Source organism: Myxocyprinus asiaticus, chromosome 33, assembly GCF_019703515.2.
Source record: "Myxocyprinus asiaticus isolate MX2 ecotype Aquarium Trade chromosome 33, UBuf_Myxa_2, whole genome shotgun sequence".
NCBI classification, from domain to species: Eukaryota; Metazoa; Chordata; class Actinopteri; order Cypriniformes; family Catostomidae; genus Myxocyprinus; species Myxocyprinus asiaticus.
Window position 1 is genome coordinate 11,564,727 of NC_059376.1, and position 17,397 is coordinate 11,582,123.

Sequence of the window (17,397 nt, forward strand, 5' to 3'; positions counted from 1 at the left end):
GAAGTCCACGCGTGAAATTCATGTGAATTTTATAGCCGTATCGAATTGCATACTTTATAAAAAATAAATGAATAAATAAAATAAATCACATGGTGGCTTCAAAATTCACGTTTGAGGTATGAAAGTGTGTAATATATGTTATAGAACAAAACATCCACATATTGTGAAGTAATGTTTACCACAGACCTTATTTTAATCATAAGTTGAAAAAAACCATTATAAAACCTCATAGGAAAATCCAGAGGGAACCCTTTGGAGAATTAGACTTCTGGGTTTGCCTACAAATTGACGTCACGGCTAAAAATCTCTGTGTAAATAGAGCTCAATGTTACACACTTCTGAGTAAAACAACATACAGAGAAAAAAAAAAAAGGACAAGACTTGATTTTATCCATTGGGAATGAATTGGATTGTGAAAAGGAAAATAGAAATACCCAAATGAAGACTTGGTAAACAAAACAAAAAAGTGGACAGAAAGAACAGAGCAATTTATGGCACTTTTTATTAACAATGTTTCACACTCAAAACAGGATTTTTACAAAATTTTTATTCTAACCCATAATATTTACAAGTGTAATAGTGTCTCATATACAGCCCACTTGAATGTGACTTCATTTGCAAATTCTTCAAATAAACGTCCTTACATAGCATATAAATATTTTTCATTCATTCACTCAGTTTTCCATTTATGACAGTTTATGACATTGTCTCACAAATGGATCTACATTGTTCAGAAGACGTAGAGATTATTTAAATACGGAAATACTGGCAGTTCCAGCTGCGGCTCCTCAAGCTCTGTTTTCTAAAAGAGACTGAAAGTCAGGTGAACACACCAACTTGTGTTTAATGTGGCCTAGTACAGACATATCTCCCCTTCTGCCCTCTGTGTTTACCGATACCAATTCCTACCAAAAAAGAAAGAAATATTCTTCTAAAAATCTTCATTTGAGTTCAGCAGATGAAAGAAAGTCAAACACATCTGGGATGGCATGAGGGTGTGTAAATGATGAGAGAATTTTCATTTTTGGGTGAATTATCCCTTTAAGCAATTCCAATGAGTGCAACATTGAATGGCTTATGGCTTCTGATTAAATTCTCCCAGACATTCAATGACCTAAAATTTTGAATGAAAACCTTAGCCATACTGATGATGAGTCAAACTGACCTGGAGGAAGGCGCAGGGGGTTCCCAGGGCCACATCCAGGGTTATGTTACCCAAAATAAGCTGTACTTTGCCAGACTTCCTTAACAGCATCTTCCCCACCAAACCCTCCTGCAGATCCTTAAGACAACAACTGTTTTCTTCTTGCGACTCCTCCTGGCAAATACATTCAAGAGAAAAAAACAACTTGAGTACATGCAAAAATGGATATGCAAATTCACTGTTCATAAACTTCTATTCAGCCATAAAATCATATTTGAAATAATTTTCAAAACCATACATTTGAAAAGCATCACAGGCTAGCTAAGAGATTTAACCATTAGTAAATCTACTTCTTCTGCAGCCAGTGCCAACCTGTGTCTCAGTCTTCTGCAACATGGCCTGTCCATCACTCGACTGCACCTCCGTTTTGGTGGGCCGTGCATCACTGGTGGGTGGTTGCCCTGGCAGAGAATCTGGCAGCTGTATGAAGAGAAGCTCCTCCTCTTTACAGTGATTCCACACCTCCAATAAATCAGGCAGCAGATCAGGCTCAGGCAAGGGTGGCAGTCTGAATGTAGGCTCCACCATCTTTTGTTTGGGAACTTCCAAAGGCTCCTGCTTGACTAAATTGGGACATAAAAGGGATAGCTCACCCAAAAATGAAAATTCTCTCATCATTTACTCATCCTCATGCCATCCCAAAAGTGTATGACTTTCTTTCTTCAGCAGAAAACAAGTTATGATTTTTAGAAGAATATTTCAGCTCTGTAGGTCCATACAATGCAAGTGAATGGGTGCCAAAACTTTGAAGCTCCAAAAACACACAAAGGCAGCATAAAAGTAATCCATAAGACTCCAGTGGTTTAATCCATTTCTTCAGAAGTGATATGATAGGTGTGGGTGAGAAACAGATCAATATTCAAGTCCTTTTTTGCTAGAAATTCTTCTCCCTGCCCAGTAGGTGGCAATATGTATGAAGAATGTGAATCACCAAAAGCACAAGAAGAAGAATGTGACAGTTAAAGTTAAAGGGGAGATTGACTGAGCAGGGAGGATAATTTATAGTAAAAAAAGGACTTAAATATTGATCTGTTTCTCACCCACATCTATCATATCGTTTCTGAAGACATGGATTAAAACTCTGGAGTCTTATGGATTACTTAAACGCTGATTTATATGATTTTTGGAGCTTCCAAATTCTGGCACCCATTCACTTGCTTGTATGGACCAAAAGAGCTGAAAGATTCTTCTAAAAATCTTCATTTGAGTTAAGCAGATGAAAGAAAGTCATACACATCTGGGATGGTATTCGGGTGAGTAAATGATGAGAGAATTTTTATTTTTGGGTGAACGATCCCTTTAAGATGCAACAGTGCTGTTTGGTTGCTAGGATGTTCTAGGTGGTTGCTTGCTGGCTCAAGTCAAAAAAAGCACAGCCCCAAATTATATTGTAGTCCCTAGATATGGCTTGTCCCCTTTCTTCAATGTAAATCTATGGAATTTTTAGTCCACCAGACGAAAACTAGAAGCCTGATTGGTCTCTAGTTCGGAGGACAAAGATATACTCCATCTTTGAAAACCTCACTCAGTGTCATGTATCATACTACAAAATACTAGATAGTATATGCTATAACACATCTAATAAACGTACCCTTCACTTCGGCTCCAGTGCTGTCAGTGTTCATTGGTTCAGTATCTGAAGAGTTCTTCTCTGATTTGAAGTCGATGTCCTTCGTCTCTTCACTAAACTCCTCTTTGAAGACCCAGCCGGAAACAGCCAGTGGCAGCTGCACAGGACAGCTTCCTCTTTCACCTCTCAGGTGAGGGTCATCTAGAAACTGTGGCACAATGAACCAAAGACCTGTATGTAACACAAGTTCTCATTTTTTTTCCTCATTCTCAATGGTGAATGCTCAAACTTATATCAGCATAAATTAAAGGCAGTTCAACAAATACTATTGATTACTATTTGTTAACTATACTATTTTTTATTAAATTTTTTGCATTACAGAAATTAGAATTTGGGGAGGGGATGTGATTAATTGTCATGAAAATAGGATTCACAATTAGAGGTCGACCGATATGGGTTTTTCAATGGCCGATGCCGATATCTATAGTGCAGGATGGCCGAAATAATTGCAGATAAACATTTTAACAACAGCAAATCAGATGTACACAAAATTTCTAAAGTGAAGCAAACAATTATTTTATGCAATATTTACTCAAATTTGCATAAACTTGAAATTAAATAAAAAAACACTTGAAAACAGGAAGTGTTTACTATCCATCGACAAATCTATTGGTTGATTTTGGAACTGACACAAGGGAAAGTTAGGCTAATACTTCTGTTAATTGGCCAAGCGAACACGGTTATCGGCCAATGATGATAACCGCAAAATGGCCAAATATCGGCGATTAATCTGTCTGCCCAATATTTCGGTCTATCAATATTCAATGCAAATAAATAAAATTTTTTAAGCAAACCTCTTTTGTTTTTGGGGTGAAATATGACAGGACATGTTCTTGACAGGTTTAGTGTGATTTACCCATTTACAGTTACTTAGCTTGCCAATAAATAAGTTATTTCTTGCTTTTGAAAACATACCTTATCCCTCTCAAGTTTGCGTAGAATTTCTTTAGTCTCCTCTTCTGTCTCACGCTCCTTTTTGATGTTGATGATGGGGGATGGGCCACTGTTTGGTGTTTCTTTGGTATCATCATATATACCTAAAATTAAATGAAAAATAAATTGTAGGGTTGACACAGAATTCTCCCAAGATGATGCTAAGGATCTTTAATGTAAAACTGTACATATTTTTAAAAAAAAGACTAACTAGCACAGACATTGACATGACCCAATAGTCTGATTAATAATCAATCAATATGGCTCTCTCAATGACAAAATGTCATTTGGTCCAAATATATTTGGTTACATTCTTGCCTGTTGCAGTCAAATGTATCTTTTAAAATGGATAGTTCTGGCACTAAAATTGGATAGGACGAGGGTCTCATATCATCGTGAAGGGGTTCATTTTGCAATTATGACGTTCTGACTGTATCTTTTCCTGCTTATAAGATGGATACACACCAGATAAAGGCTGTTAATTTAACACGTTAATTCAGTGCGATTTATTGTAAAAAAATAAATAATAATTACGCAATTGATCAATAAGGAATATTACTACCTTCGGTGCAATTCAAGCTTGAAGTACCACCTGTTTTCAGCAGGGGGCAGTAAGGGAAACTCCAGCTGTATAGGCAATGCGCAGAACAGAGAACATACCACATTCAGCTTTAGCGACAGCACAAATGAGGACGCGTTCTTGCATTTAAACACAGAGAGACGTGTTTTTCTAATTTTCAAAATATGTTTAACTTGACTTAAAAAAGCTGTTTATGATGCAATGCAACCAAAGGCACTCCAAAAGTGTCCGTCTGATGCATGTGTACATTGACTTGTCCTTAGAAAAGCCCTAAAAATAAATCTATCTCGGACAGATTGATGAATTCAATTGCAAAATGGACTGCTGTGGACTGTAGCATATATGTTCAATAACATGGAAATACACAATATATTGGAATCAAAAGGCACATTTATATTGCCTTATTTGATATTAACAATTTTTATTGATTCCAATGACATATCAAATAAACATAACAGGAAACACAGAATTACATTACATGAACCTAAACCCTTCTCTCCAAACATTCCCAGCACTCCAGCTGATTTCCATCCCCTTAGGATGACCTGCCTTCCGAACATGACACCAGCCAGGACCCAACTCTTCATGAAACCATACTCTACATCAATGACCGTCCCATCGCGCAGAACACAGAGCCTGGGGCAAAATGAATCCTAAGCAGCCAACATATCACAAATCAAATTCTGAACCCTCAACCAAAATTCTTGAATCTTTACACACCCCCAAAAAACATGGGTTGTGTCCCCATCTTCTGATTGGCACCGCCAGCAGGTGGGTGTGTCTTTGAGACCAAGTCTATACAATATAGAGGGGGCATTTTTTAGACGTTTTTTAGAATCCTAGCCCACACTCCCTCCTCCAGTACCAAGTTTAAATCTTTCTCCCATACTCTCTTGAGAGAAGTTAAAGCTCTGTCCCACAGACTCTGAATTAACAGGGAATAATGCACTGATGCCTCATGACCTTTTCCAAAGGCAGTAATCACCACTTCCACAGTATCTGCCACATTGGAGGGGTTCGAGCTACTCCCAAAAACAGTACAGAGCAGATGGCGCAGCTGTAAATACCTAAAGAACTGAGATCTGGGAATCCTAAAATGTTGAACCAAATTTTCAAAAGATCTCAACACTCCACTCTCAAAGGTCACCGAGCGTATTAACCTCCCTCACAATCCACTCTGACCAGCAGAAAGGGGACTTAATAATACATAATTTTGGGTTCATCCATATGCTCGAGGCAACATTTAAATAAATGTCCAAATTAAACACTCTGGACACTTTTGTCCATACCGCGTGCAAATGCGAGATAACGGGGTGTGACTAAACTACTCCGGTTAGTTTAATAGAAAGGCTTTGCAATGGCAAAATAGGGGCAAGAACTTCCTGTTCAATACAAAACCAGGGAGGGGCTCTCTCAGGTGGAAGCTACCAATGAGCCAAATATCTGAGACCGAATGCATAATAATAAAACTAAATCTTGGGTAGGCCTAGCCCACCTTTGTCAATCCGCCTATGTATTTGTTGAAATGTAATCTGGGACATTTATCATTCCAAACGAAGGCCTTCGCTATGCTATCAAATTGCTTGAAATAAGAGAGGGGGACATCAACAGGGAGAGATTGTAGCAGGTTGTTGAATTTTGGAATACAATTAATTTTAATAACATTAACCTTCCCAATCATAGATAAATGTAATGAACCCCTCCTGCCCACATCGCTCGAAAACCGTTTTATTAAAGGGTCAAAATTAACTCCTTTTTTTGGAGGGGGGGGGGGGATTTTTTTCCCCTTTTTCTCCCAATTTGGAATGCCCAATTCCCAATGTGCTTTTAAGTCCTCGTGGTCGCGTAGTGATGCGCCTTAGTCCAGGTGGCGGAGGACGAATCCCAGTTGCCTCCGCGTCTGAGACTGTCAACCCGCGCATCTTATCACGTGGCTTGTTGAGCGCATTGCCACGGAAACATAGCGCGTGTGGAGGCTTCACGCCATTCACCACGGCAACCACGCTCAACTCACCATGCGCCCCACCGAGAACGAACCACATTGTAGCGACCACGAGGAGTTTACCCCATGTGACTCTACCCTCCCTAGCAACCGGGCCAATTTGGTTGCTTAGGAGACCTGGCTGGAGTCACTCAGCACGCCCTGGGATTCGAACTAGCAAGCTAGCGAACTCCAGGGGTGGTAGCCAGCGTATTTTACCACTGAGCTACCCAAATACTTAATACCCTGTTTGGGCCATAGGAAGGCAAACGGCTGAAAAGCCGTCACTGGGCAGTACACTAAAGCTTCGGATTTAGACCAATTAACTCTGTATTCTGAGAACTTAGAAAAGGAAATATCACCTGGGTAAAGCAAAAGCTTATGCGTCATCCCTCCCACCACCAACCCTGGAAAATCAGCCTCCTTCCTTGTCGCAGCTGCTAATGGTTCCAGGGCAAGACAGAACAATAATGGGGAAAGAGGGCAACCCTGCCGGGTGCCCCTATCCAGAGTAAAATAATCTGAAATTAATCCATTTGTTTGTACCACCACTACAGGGTGTCTATTAAGCAACTTAATCCATCCAATAAAGGTACTCCCAAACCCTTACATTTCCAAAACCTTAAAAAGATAATCCTATTCTACCATATCAAATGCCTTTTCAGCGTCAAGTGAGATGGCAGCGACCGGAGTCTTATCATTCGCCACTGACCACATGATATTGATGAATCACCTAATATTATCAGAAGAGCTACGACCTGAATAAACCCCACCTGATCTATATGTATAAGAGATGTCATAACTTAATTGGTTAGCCAAAATTTTGACAATATTTTAACATCTAGCCGGATCAGGGAAATTGCATGGTAACTCTTACACTCGCTTGGGTCTTTGTCTTTTTTAAGAATCAGACTGATCCGGGCCCGTGTCATAGTTGGCAGAAGCTCTCCATTCTTTAATGATTCCGTATAAACTTCTAATAAAAGTGGAGCCAATTCTGTAGCATAAGATCTAAAAAATTCAGTGGCAAATCTGTCTGGCCAGGGAGCTTTGCCTGAAGGCAAGGCCCTAATTACCTTGCCAAGCTCCTCCAAGGCTATCTCAGAATCAAGAGAATTTTTTTGCTCAGTCATCAGTTTAGAGAGATCTAATGGTTCCACAAAGTTTCTAATATCTTCACCAGTAGACGAAGACATGGAACTATAGAGATCAAGATTCTTTAAAATCATTATTAATATCAATGGCTGAGGTAAATATTTCACCATCAGCAGATTTCACGGAGTAGAAAAAGACTCTCTCTGCTTTATATATCTAGCCAAAAGCTTCTTTGCTTTGTCCCCTGACTCAAAATATGACTGTCTTGCCCTGAATAGCCCAAACTCCACCTTCGGCGACAAAATAGTATTATATCTGTATGTCAATCGGGTCCATTCTCTGAGGACATCAGACGACATTCGACACTTCAGCTCTGCCTCGGCATTTTTAATATTCCCTTCCAACTCCACGAGTTCTCGTGCTTTGGATTTTTTGATGAATGCAGCATACTGTATAATCCGACCCCTAAGAACCGCCTTAAGTGCCTCCCTAACCACGCCCACAGAGGCTACTGAGGCAGTGTTGCCAATTTAGCGACTTTGTTGCTAGATTTAGCGACTTTTCAGACCCCTTTAGCGACTTTTTTCCTAAAAAGCACCTAGCGACAAATCTAGGGACTTTTTGGACAAATCTTAGCTACTTTCCATAGAAGACTCGCCAGTACTGCCATGCGAGCGCAAGGTCTTGCTTTCCCGGTGCAGGCACACCTCTATCTGTGACTACTCTGTTGAGTGAGTGGCAGACAGAGGAGCAGCACATTCAGTTCACTGCACGGCAGCTGACACAGACATGAATGAGCTGCACATGTGCAAACGGAGTTGCCAAGGACCAATCAATAATCTGTATGGTTTGCTCCTCCTTTGTTTTAATTTAAACAATTTAATTTGACCATTATTTTTCTTGCTTATCTGTTACACAGACGGAGGCTGTGCGCTGTGTGAGAGAAAAAATAAGACATTCTGTCACTTCTAACTTTCTCTCTGAGTGATCATTTTACATGTAAATATAGCTGAAATCACAGCACAGCCATTGTCTTTAACTTATTTTATAAAATCAGGATTTTAGCAGTGCAGAGCAGCAGCTTGGAAATTGCTTGGAAGTGACTACTGGTTAACTTGTAGTCTGAATGGGCAGCGTTTCAGTCACTATTTCATACTCGTTCCATTGTCTGACAACAGAAACAGAACAAATATGTACATGAGAACAGCTTTATTGGGAATTCAGCTGTATTAAAATACAGTATGTGAGCACAGAAAGTAGGAGAGAAGCAAACAGATGTAAAGGGCTGACACAAGGCACAATGCCAATACGACGTGATGACATCATGAATATGCTAATTAACACATGACGTCATCTAGTGACTTTTAGCGACTTTTTTAGCAGGCTTTAGCTACTTTTCATTTAAAGTAGTTGGCAACACTGTACTGTGGCCAGTTGGTCTCCATATAAACATTGATTTCAGCCTTTAACATTTGTTGGAAATCAGGATTTTGCAAAAGGGATACATTAAAGCGCCAACTATATGATTTCTTTTTTTCCGTATGTGGCAACACCTCCAAACACACCAGGATGTGATCTGAGACTAAAATGTTTCCAATTGAGCAATCAACAACAGATGAAATGAGGGATTTAGATATATATATATATATATATATATATATATATATATATATATATATATATATATATATATAAAAAAATCTATTCTAGAATAAATCTTATGGACTGATGAAAAAAATGTATAGTCCCACCCAGATGGGTTTAAAAGTCTCCAAATATCTGTAAGACCAAGATCTGTACACCTCCTGCGAAGAGTCACTGTTGCTCTAGGGGGCTTACACACTTTTGCTTCACTATGATCAAGGACTGAGTCCATCAAAAGATTAAAGTCTCATCCCAATATTATATTATGAGGGGTGCCAGTGGCTTGCAACATCCCTTCAAAATCTATAAAAAAGCCCTGATCATCAGCGTTAGGTGTGTAAATATTAGCCAAAATCAACCTTTGCCCCTGAATTTCTGCTAAAACAATAACGACTCTTCCTAATTTATCTTTAATCTGTTTGAGACATTTGAATTGTAGATGTTTACTTATCAAATGTAATGACTCCCCTGCTCTTACTTGAGCCAGCACTAAAGAAAACATGTCCACCCCATATCTTCCCAAATTTTTCAGCTTCCTGCGGAGAAAGATACGTTTCTTGAAGAAACACAATATCATATTTCTTAAGTTTAAGAAAAGAAATAACCTTCCTTCTTTTTATGGGGTGCCCCAACCCATTCACATTCAACGTGGAGAGAGACAATCCACTCATATTAACATTTGACATTTTGACATATTGGAAAAAATAGATTGTGTCAGAAATAAAATTATAAAAGACCACTTTCCCCATTAGTGCAACAATCAAATCCCGAACTTCCCCCCCGAACCAAACAAACAGAAAAAAGAAAAATGTGCGCATTAACCCCGCACACGACAGCGCCAATCGGCGTCCATCCCTCTAAACTCATACAGTCCATGTATGCGTACGAGAGCCCCTGAGACAACTTTGCCGTCGGTTTGCTCAAGTCCGGTGTTTCTATACAAATTTTGTGAGACAGAATTACATAACAGAAAATAATCTAGAATACAAACTCCAGCCAATAGGCAGAATAAACACAAAGAACGTGTAGATTCATTCACAAAACTGTATCGAAGACATGTTCCTCCACAAAACAAATTCCAGCCGCTAGCAGAAACAGCACAAAAAAAAAAATAAAAAAATAAAAAAAGGGGCGTTCTCAGTGTATGCTCAGTGAGTCAATTCACTCGGGGGCCACATGAAAAAAATCACCAAATGGTTTACTCACCCCATTGTCTCTATGAAAGACAATGCTTGCTGCAGGCATGTAAATATTTTGCGGCCATCCTTAGTATCTATTCTCAATTTGGCTGGAAACATCAGTGCAAAAGCGATCTTCCGTTGATTTAAGAGTTTCTTGCATTTCTTGAATCGATCACATTTCTCTCCTGTCGAATTCACAAAGTCTGGGAACAAGAAAATGCTGTGATTCTTCCAAGAAATCTTTCCTTTGCTCCTCACCTCACGCAACACAAGATCTCAGAAATTTGGCCAGAATTGATCGGGGCCTGTCTCCCTCAGTGGATCTGTGAGCTCGCTCGATTTCCAGCTTGTGGCCTGTTATGTCGAGCAGACTCAGGAAGAGCTCTCCTAGGAATTTCACCATATCTCGGCCTTCTTCATGCTCAAGAATTCCAACAATTTGGATGTTGTTTCACCGGCTGCGATTCTCATGGTCTTCCAGTTTTTCCAAAATGCGTTCCAAATCTACTTTGGTCACTAGCGGATTAGCAGCTAATTCCCTCTCCGATGACTCCAGATAATCAATCCATTTCTCAACGTCCCCGATTCTTGTAACCAACTCAGAGAATTTAGTTTCCATTGCAGTAATCGATCGACGTATTACAGCAAGGTCCGGTAAGTCAGCAACAACCTTCGCCAGCATCACAGACATGCTCACCAGTTGATGCTGAATTTCTCCCGCCGCACCATCCAAACAGAGTCCCTGATCTGCGACCTTGTCAGAGGTTTCAGCTTGAGCACGTAAGTGTCTTTTAATATCTCCAGAGCCTGAGGATTTTGAATTCTTTGCCATGTTGACTTCAAAGAACAGATATGTAGCAGGGTGTATCGAATCTCACATAAAAATACATAAAAATAATAAAAAATTGGCAAAGTGTGCAGAGCTCGCTGTTTACACGTCCGACTCTTGCATGGCATCACCCATTAATCCCCTTTATATTGTCTTTTTAATGCTTTACTCATCTGCCACAATAATGTAATGAACTTAAATTATCTGAATTATTAAACTTATATACACTACCGGTCAAAACTTTTAAAACATAACTGAAATGTTTCGCATGATCTTAAAAATCTTTTGATCTGAAGGCGTATGCTTGAATGTTTGAAATTAGTTTTGTAGACAAAAATATAATTGTGCCACCATATTAATTTATTTCATTATAAAACTAAAATTTAATTTAAAAAAAGTTTTTGAAATTGATGACTTGGACCAAATAATAAAGAAAAGCAGCCAATAAGTGCCCAGCATAGATGGGAACTCCTTCAATACTGTTTAAAAAGCATCTCAGGGTGATACCTCAAGAAGTTGGTTGAGAAAATGTCAAGAGTACATGTCTGCAAATTCTAGGCAAAGGGTGACTACTTTGAAGATGCTAAAATATAACACAGTTTTGATTTATTTTGGATTTTGTTTAGTCACAACATAATTCCCATAGTTCCATTTATGTTATTCCATAGTTCTGATGACTTTACTATTATTCTAAAATGTGAAAAAATAAAAAATAATAATATATATATATATGTTTCAAAACTTTTGACCAGTAGTGTATATATTTATAATTATTCAAATATAACTATTTATAATTATTTAATCATTATATATTGAATTATTGTTATTTGAGGGCCCTTCCCAGCAAGTATTTATATATACAATTAATTTGTTTAATTAATTGCCATGTAATGTAATTAATAAGGCTAAAACATTATATGGATTGACAGCCCTAAAATAAATACATAGGCATGAAATACTGATTCACTTTGAAACCATTTCATCAGCTTACTTGTAGAGGCCACAGAGTGATAAGAGAGAGACACAAGCATAACTACTGTATGTCGGAAACATAGATTAGCCGAATGAGAGGTCAGTTATACAGTGTTGTGTCGGACAACAGTCATTAATCTGAAATATCTGATCTCTGAATGCGCCGATTGACCAATCAGAATCACCTATTCAAAAGAGCCGTGTAATAAGTGTTACATTCCCTGACTCATTTCAATGGGTACTCAGCCTAATGATTATTCTAATTTCATACCCCAGAGACCTAATGTACCTTTTCTCTTGGCCATCATCTCTGCTGGACCCTGCTCAAAAATGGAATGTGATTGGATGACCTCAGGACGACCCCGGCCTCTTCCCCGCCCATTCCGCTGTCTGCCTCGATCTGCATTTTTCTTATCAAGTCTCTGTCTCTCATCAGTTTTCAATCTGTAATGCAAAAAAAAAAAAAAAAAAAAGAAACAAAAAAGAAAAAAGAAATGAATAAGCACACAAGTTAAAACAACCCCATACTGTGAGCAAAGAACAATGACCATGTTTACATGTACTTAATTTTCTGATTAAGGTCCATATGCTGGTTAAGATTTTATTCTAAAAAGAAGTTTACGTGCTCCACAGCTTATGGAATATTCTCTTCTGGAAATGCACTTGCTGCCTTTTAGTAACTTTGGACAGTAAAAGCAGTAAATATTCAGTTAAGGTGGATATTCTGAATAAAGTGTTTACATGACCCAAAATTCTGATTAATACAGGAATATGCCAGCAGTCTTATTCATATTTATAAAAATAAAAAAATTAAAAAAAATAATATTGGCTTAATCTGGTAATGGCTATCAGGTTAATACGTTTACATGACATTTACATAATCAGAATATGACCATCTGAATATTCCTTTTAATACTGTATTGGAATATTACTGTGTATGTACTGTGAATGCAGTTTTTGACGCATTTATAATATCAGCAATGAATTAATTGGTCAATATATTACTGGTAAAACAATGCCAGATATAAAGCAGTTTGTCACTTACTCTTCTTTAGATTTTCGAACAATAATATTGGGGGTGAAGGTTTTCTGCGGGACAAAGAATGAGAAAGCACTTTAAATGGCAGTGTATTGCGTCTGGAATTTCTGGTACCTGCTAAAATGTATTCCATGTGTTTTGCTGCATATGTAGGATTACCTTTTTCACACCCCCTAAAGTGAGGTCTCTGGAGCGCATCGTGGGCAGGCGTCCTGAAGAGATTGAAGCAGGCAGCCTGCGACCCATTGGTAACCCTCTGCCTCCCCCTACAGGTGTCTGTGGAGGCCAGCTGGAGTCTCCAGAGCCTGACAAGTCCATTCTTGCCAAAGCATGAATTGTTACTTATCATAGACAACACAAATGTGGTAACATTACATAGAAGGGTCATTCCTACAATTCAGTTACATTTTGGCTTTGAAACTTCTACAAGTATCTCAATGTTTTATCATTAAAGGGACATTAAAGATTTTATTAGTCATACTGTTTAAGCTAAATGGAAAAAAACAAAAACAATTCAGATGTCCAGTTAAATGGGCAGGGTCAGGGTGGAAAATAACAGGGTGGACATTCACTGAATAAATTAGCCACTACATGTTCTGTGAAAAATATCTGGTAAACATATTTGTAAATATATATTGATGATTTTATTTCTGTTAACATAAACATATTGAAATTTATAAATTACATCAATTTCCAATATATCTTCCCATAACAGGGGGAGACATGTTATGCTTGACCACATATGACACACAAAATAAAGGAAAATATAAATAAAACAAAAGAGTTACAAACTTCAAATAACTCAAAATAATTTTGCTGAATGGCCGATGTCACCTCCGGTGCATTATGTCATTTCATAAAATATATCTTCAATTAAAGGTCATAGTATCATGACATAACAAGGTGGACAATAAATCAAGGGACACACAAAAAACCTCCACTATCAGTGTTAAAATGACACATTTACCACAAATTAGTACATGTTATTGAGAGAATGTAATACTAAACTCTTGATTGTATTGGGGGGTTGGGTGGGGAAATCCAGTAATTTAGCATTTATTTTTTGTCAAAGATGTTTGACGTGCAGCTCTGGGGACATGAGGAAATGACAGTGCAATAGTTAAAAATGATTTTAATTATTTACAATTTTACTTTAAGGCCCACAGAAATGTGTGATATATATGTACACACACACACACACACACACACACACACACACTACCAGTCAAAAGTTTTGAAACACTTCACTGAAATGTTTCTCATGATCTTAAAAATCTTTTGATATGAAGGCGTATGATTAAATGTTTGAAATTAGTTTTGTAGACAAAAATATAATTGTGCCACCATATTAATTTATTTCATTATAAAACTAAAATGTATTTAAAAAAAAAAAAAGGTTTTTGAAATTGATGACTTGGACCAAATAATCCAATAATAGCCCAACATAGATGGGAACTCCTTCAATACTGTTTAAAAAGCATCCCAGAGTGATACCTCAAGAAGTTGGTTGAGAAAATGTCAAGAGTACATGTCTGCAAATTCTAGACAAAGGGTGACTACTTTGAAGATGCTAAAATATAACACAGTTTTGTTTAGTCACAACATAATTCCCATAGTTCCATTTATGTTATTCCATAGTTTTGATGACTTTACTATTATTCTAAAATTAAAAATAAAAATAAAATAAAAACATACTATAATAAAGAATGAGTGTTTCAAAACTTTTGACCGGTAGTGTGTATATACTGGCAGCCAAAGGTTTGGAATAATGTGCAGATTTTGCTGTTTCGGAAGGAAATTGGTACTTTAATTCACCAAAGCGGCATTCAACTGATCACACAGTATAGTCAGGACATTACTGATGTAAAAAAACAGCACCATCACTATTTGAAAAAAGTAATTTTTGGTCAAATCTAGACAGGCCCCATTTCCAGCAGCCATCACTCCAACACCTTATCCTTGAGTAATCATGCTAAATTGCTAATTTGGTACTAGAAAATCACTTGCCATTATATCAAGCACAGTTGAGAGGTATTTGGTTCATTAAATGGAGCTTAACATTGTCTTAGTGTTTGTTTTTGAGTTGCCACAGTATTTTTAGGTCATAAATGGCAAAAAAGAAACAGCTTTCTCTAGAAACTTGTCAGTCAATCATTATTTTGAGGAATGAAGACTATACAATGCTTGAAATTGCCAAAACACTGAAGATTTCATACAAAGGTGTACACTACAGTCTTCAAAGACAAAGGACAACTGGCTCTAACAAGGACAGAAAGAGATGTGGAAGGCCAGATGTACAAATAAACAAGAGGATAAGTACATCAGAGTCTCTAGTGTGAGAAATAGACGCCTCACATGTCCTCGGCTGACAGCTTCATTGAATTCTACCCGCTCAACACCAGTTTCATGTACAACAGTAAAGAGAAGACTCAGGGGTGCAGGCCTTATGGGAAGAATTGCAAAGAAAAAGCCACTTTTGAAACAGAAAAACAAAAACAAAACGTTTAGAGTGGGCAAAGAAACACAGACATTGGACAACAGATAACTGGAAAAGAGTGTAATGGATCTTAACCCCACTGAGCTTTTGTGGAATCAGCTGGACTGTAAGGTGTGTGAGAAGTGCCCGACGAGACAGACACATCTATGGCAAGTGCTACAGGAAGTGTGGGGTGAAATGTCACCTGAGTATCTGGACAAACTGACAGCTAGAATGCCAAGAATCTGCAAAGCTGTCATTGCTGCACGTGGAGGATTTTTTGATGAGAACTCTTTGAAGTAGTTTAAGAAGTTCTGAAATTGTTTTAAAATTGTTATAGTAATTTTTCACATTATTAATGTCCTGAATATACAGTGTGATCAGCTGAATGCCACTTTGGTGAAGAGCAAAATCTGTACATTACTCACCAATGTGTGTGTGTGTGTGTATATATATATATAATTTCAGATCTAAAATTATTCATTAGCTAGATATTCTTGTGTGTGTGCAAACTTTTTTAAATTATATATATATATATATATATATATATATATATATATATATATATATACACATACACACACTACCGGTCAAAAGTTTTGAAACACTTGACTGAAATGTTTCTCATGATCTTAAAAATCTTTTGATCTGAAGGTGTATGCTTAAATGTTTGAAATTAGTTTTGTAGACAAAAATATAATTGTGCCACCATATTAAATTATTTCATTATAAATCTAAAATTGAATTTAAAAAAAAAAAAGTTTTTGAAATTGATGACTTGGACCAAATAATAAAGAAAAGCAGCCAATAAGTGCCCAACATAGATGGGAACTCCTTCAATACTGTTTAAAAAGCATCCCAGGGTGATACCTCAAGAAGTTGGTTGAGAAAATGTCAAGAGTACATGTCTGCAAATTCTAGGCAAAGGGTGACTTAATTTGGATTTTGTTTAGTCACAACATAATTCCCATAGTTCCATTTATGTTATTCCATAGTTTTAATGACTTTACTATTATTCTAAAATGTGAAGAAGAAAAAAATAATTATAATAAAGAATAAGTGATCCTAAACTTTTGAACGGTAGTGTGAGTGTGTGTGTGTATGTGTATATATATATATATATAAACAATAAAAAAAAATAAAAAAAACACTTTTTCAGTAATCATAAAAGACTTAAAGCTGAAGCAAAACAATACTCCAATGCTATGCAACTTTTGTTTCTGTAAGTGTAATAGAAATTCCCATAGACATCCTGAACAAATGTCTTGCATTCCTTCAGGATTTCTGACACACAGACACGTCAACTTAAAACGCAATTTTATGCATGTAGTGTACATTGTATACACATGTATACATTTATAAAAATGACACACCGGCGGCACTTTCTACGTAAACACATGGCAACACATGGCGAGAAAACCAGACTGGCAGATCGTGAAATAAGCACATTGTGACTCATGACACGACACTTACCAGCGCGCTGACTCTGGGTTTGGATGTTCGTTACCCACCGTCTTACAACAGAAACCAAACTAATATTCAGTTCGAGTCTAAATCGATATTTTACTGATGAAGTGCAGGGCAGGTTTCTTTAGGGAGGGGTTCCACGCTCAGTGGTACTTTGACCTGAATGACGACATGATGTTGTCTGTGAACGTCAACACTGCACCACTACTTGCGCAGAATCAAAGTCACTCGTGTTCTTGAACATCTGCTTTCTCGCTATGTGAAGTTTTTAATGGAATTCTGTAATATTTCAGCTTGGAATTATTAGTATAATTATTATTAGGCTACTACATATTATTAATTGTCTAAATACTCCATAGCATTCGG

General features: G+C 37.5%; 1 protein-coding gene across 2 annotated transcripts; it reads right to left on the reverse strand.

The window, feature by feature from the left end:
• Window positions 1-484: 484 nt before the first annotated feature.
• Window positions 485-17,185, reverse strand: LOC127423971 (DNA-directed RNA polymerase III subunit RPC4-like). 2 transcript variants are annotated; one of them, XM_051668708.1, is made up of 9 exons: window positions 17,038-17,185; window positions 13,248-13,429; window positions 13,095-13,138; window positions 12,339-12,493; window positions 3,750-3,871; window positions 2,796-2,982; window positions 1,517-1,767; window positions 1,166-1,318; window positions 485-905 (listed from the first exon to the last, which is right to left on the reverse strand). In XM_051668708.1, the coding sequence occupies exons 2-9, from the start codon at window positions 13,404-13,406 to the stop codon at window positions 789-791; spliced, it is 1,188 nt and encodes a 395-aa protein (XP_051524668.1). In that variant the 5' UTR covers window positions 13,407-13,429; window positions 17,038-17,185; the 3' UTR covers window positions 485-788. The 2 variants fall into 2 exon arrangements, with proteins under 2 accessions (XP_051524668.1, XP_051524669.1); XM_051668709.1 differs by having other exon boundaries at window positions 13,248-13,407; window positions 17,038-17,171.
• Between the last annotated feature and the right edge of the window lie 212 nt (window positions 17,186-17,397).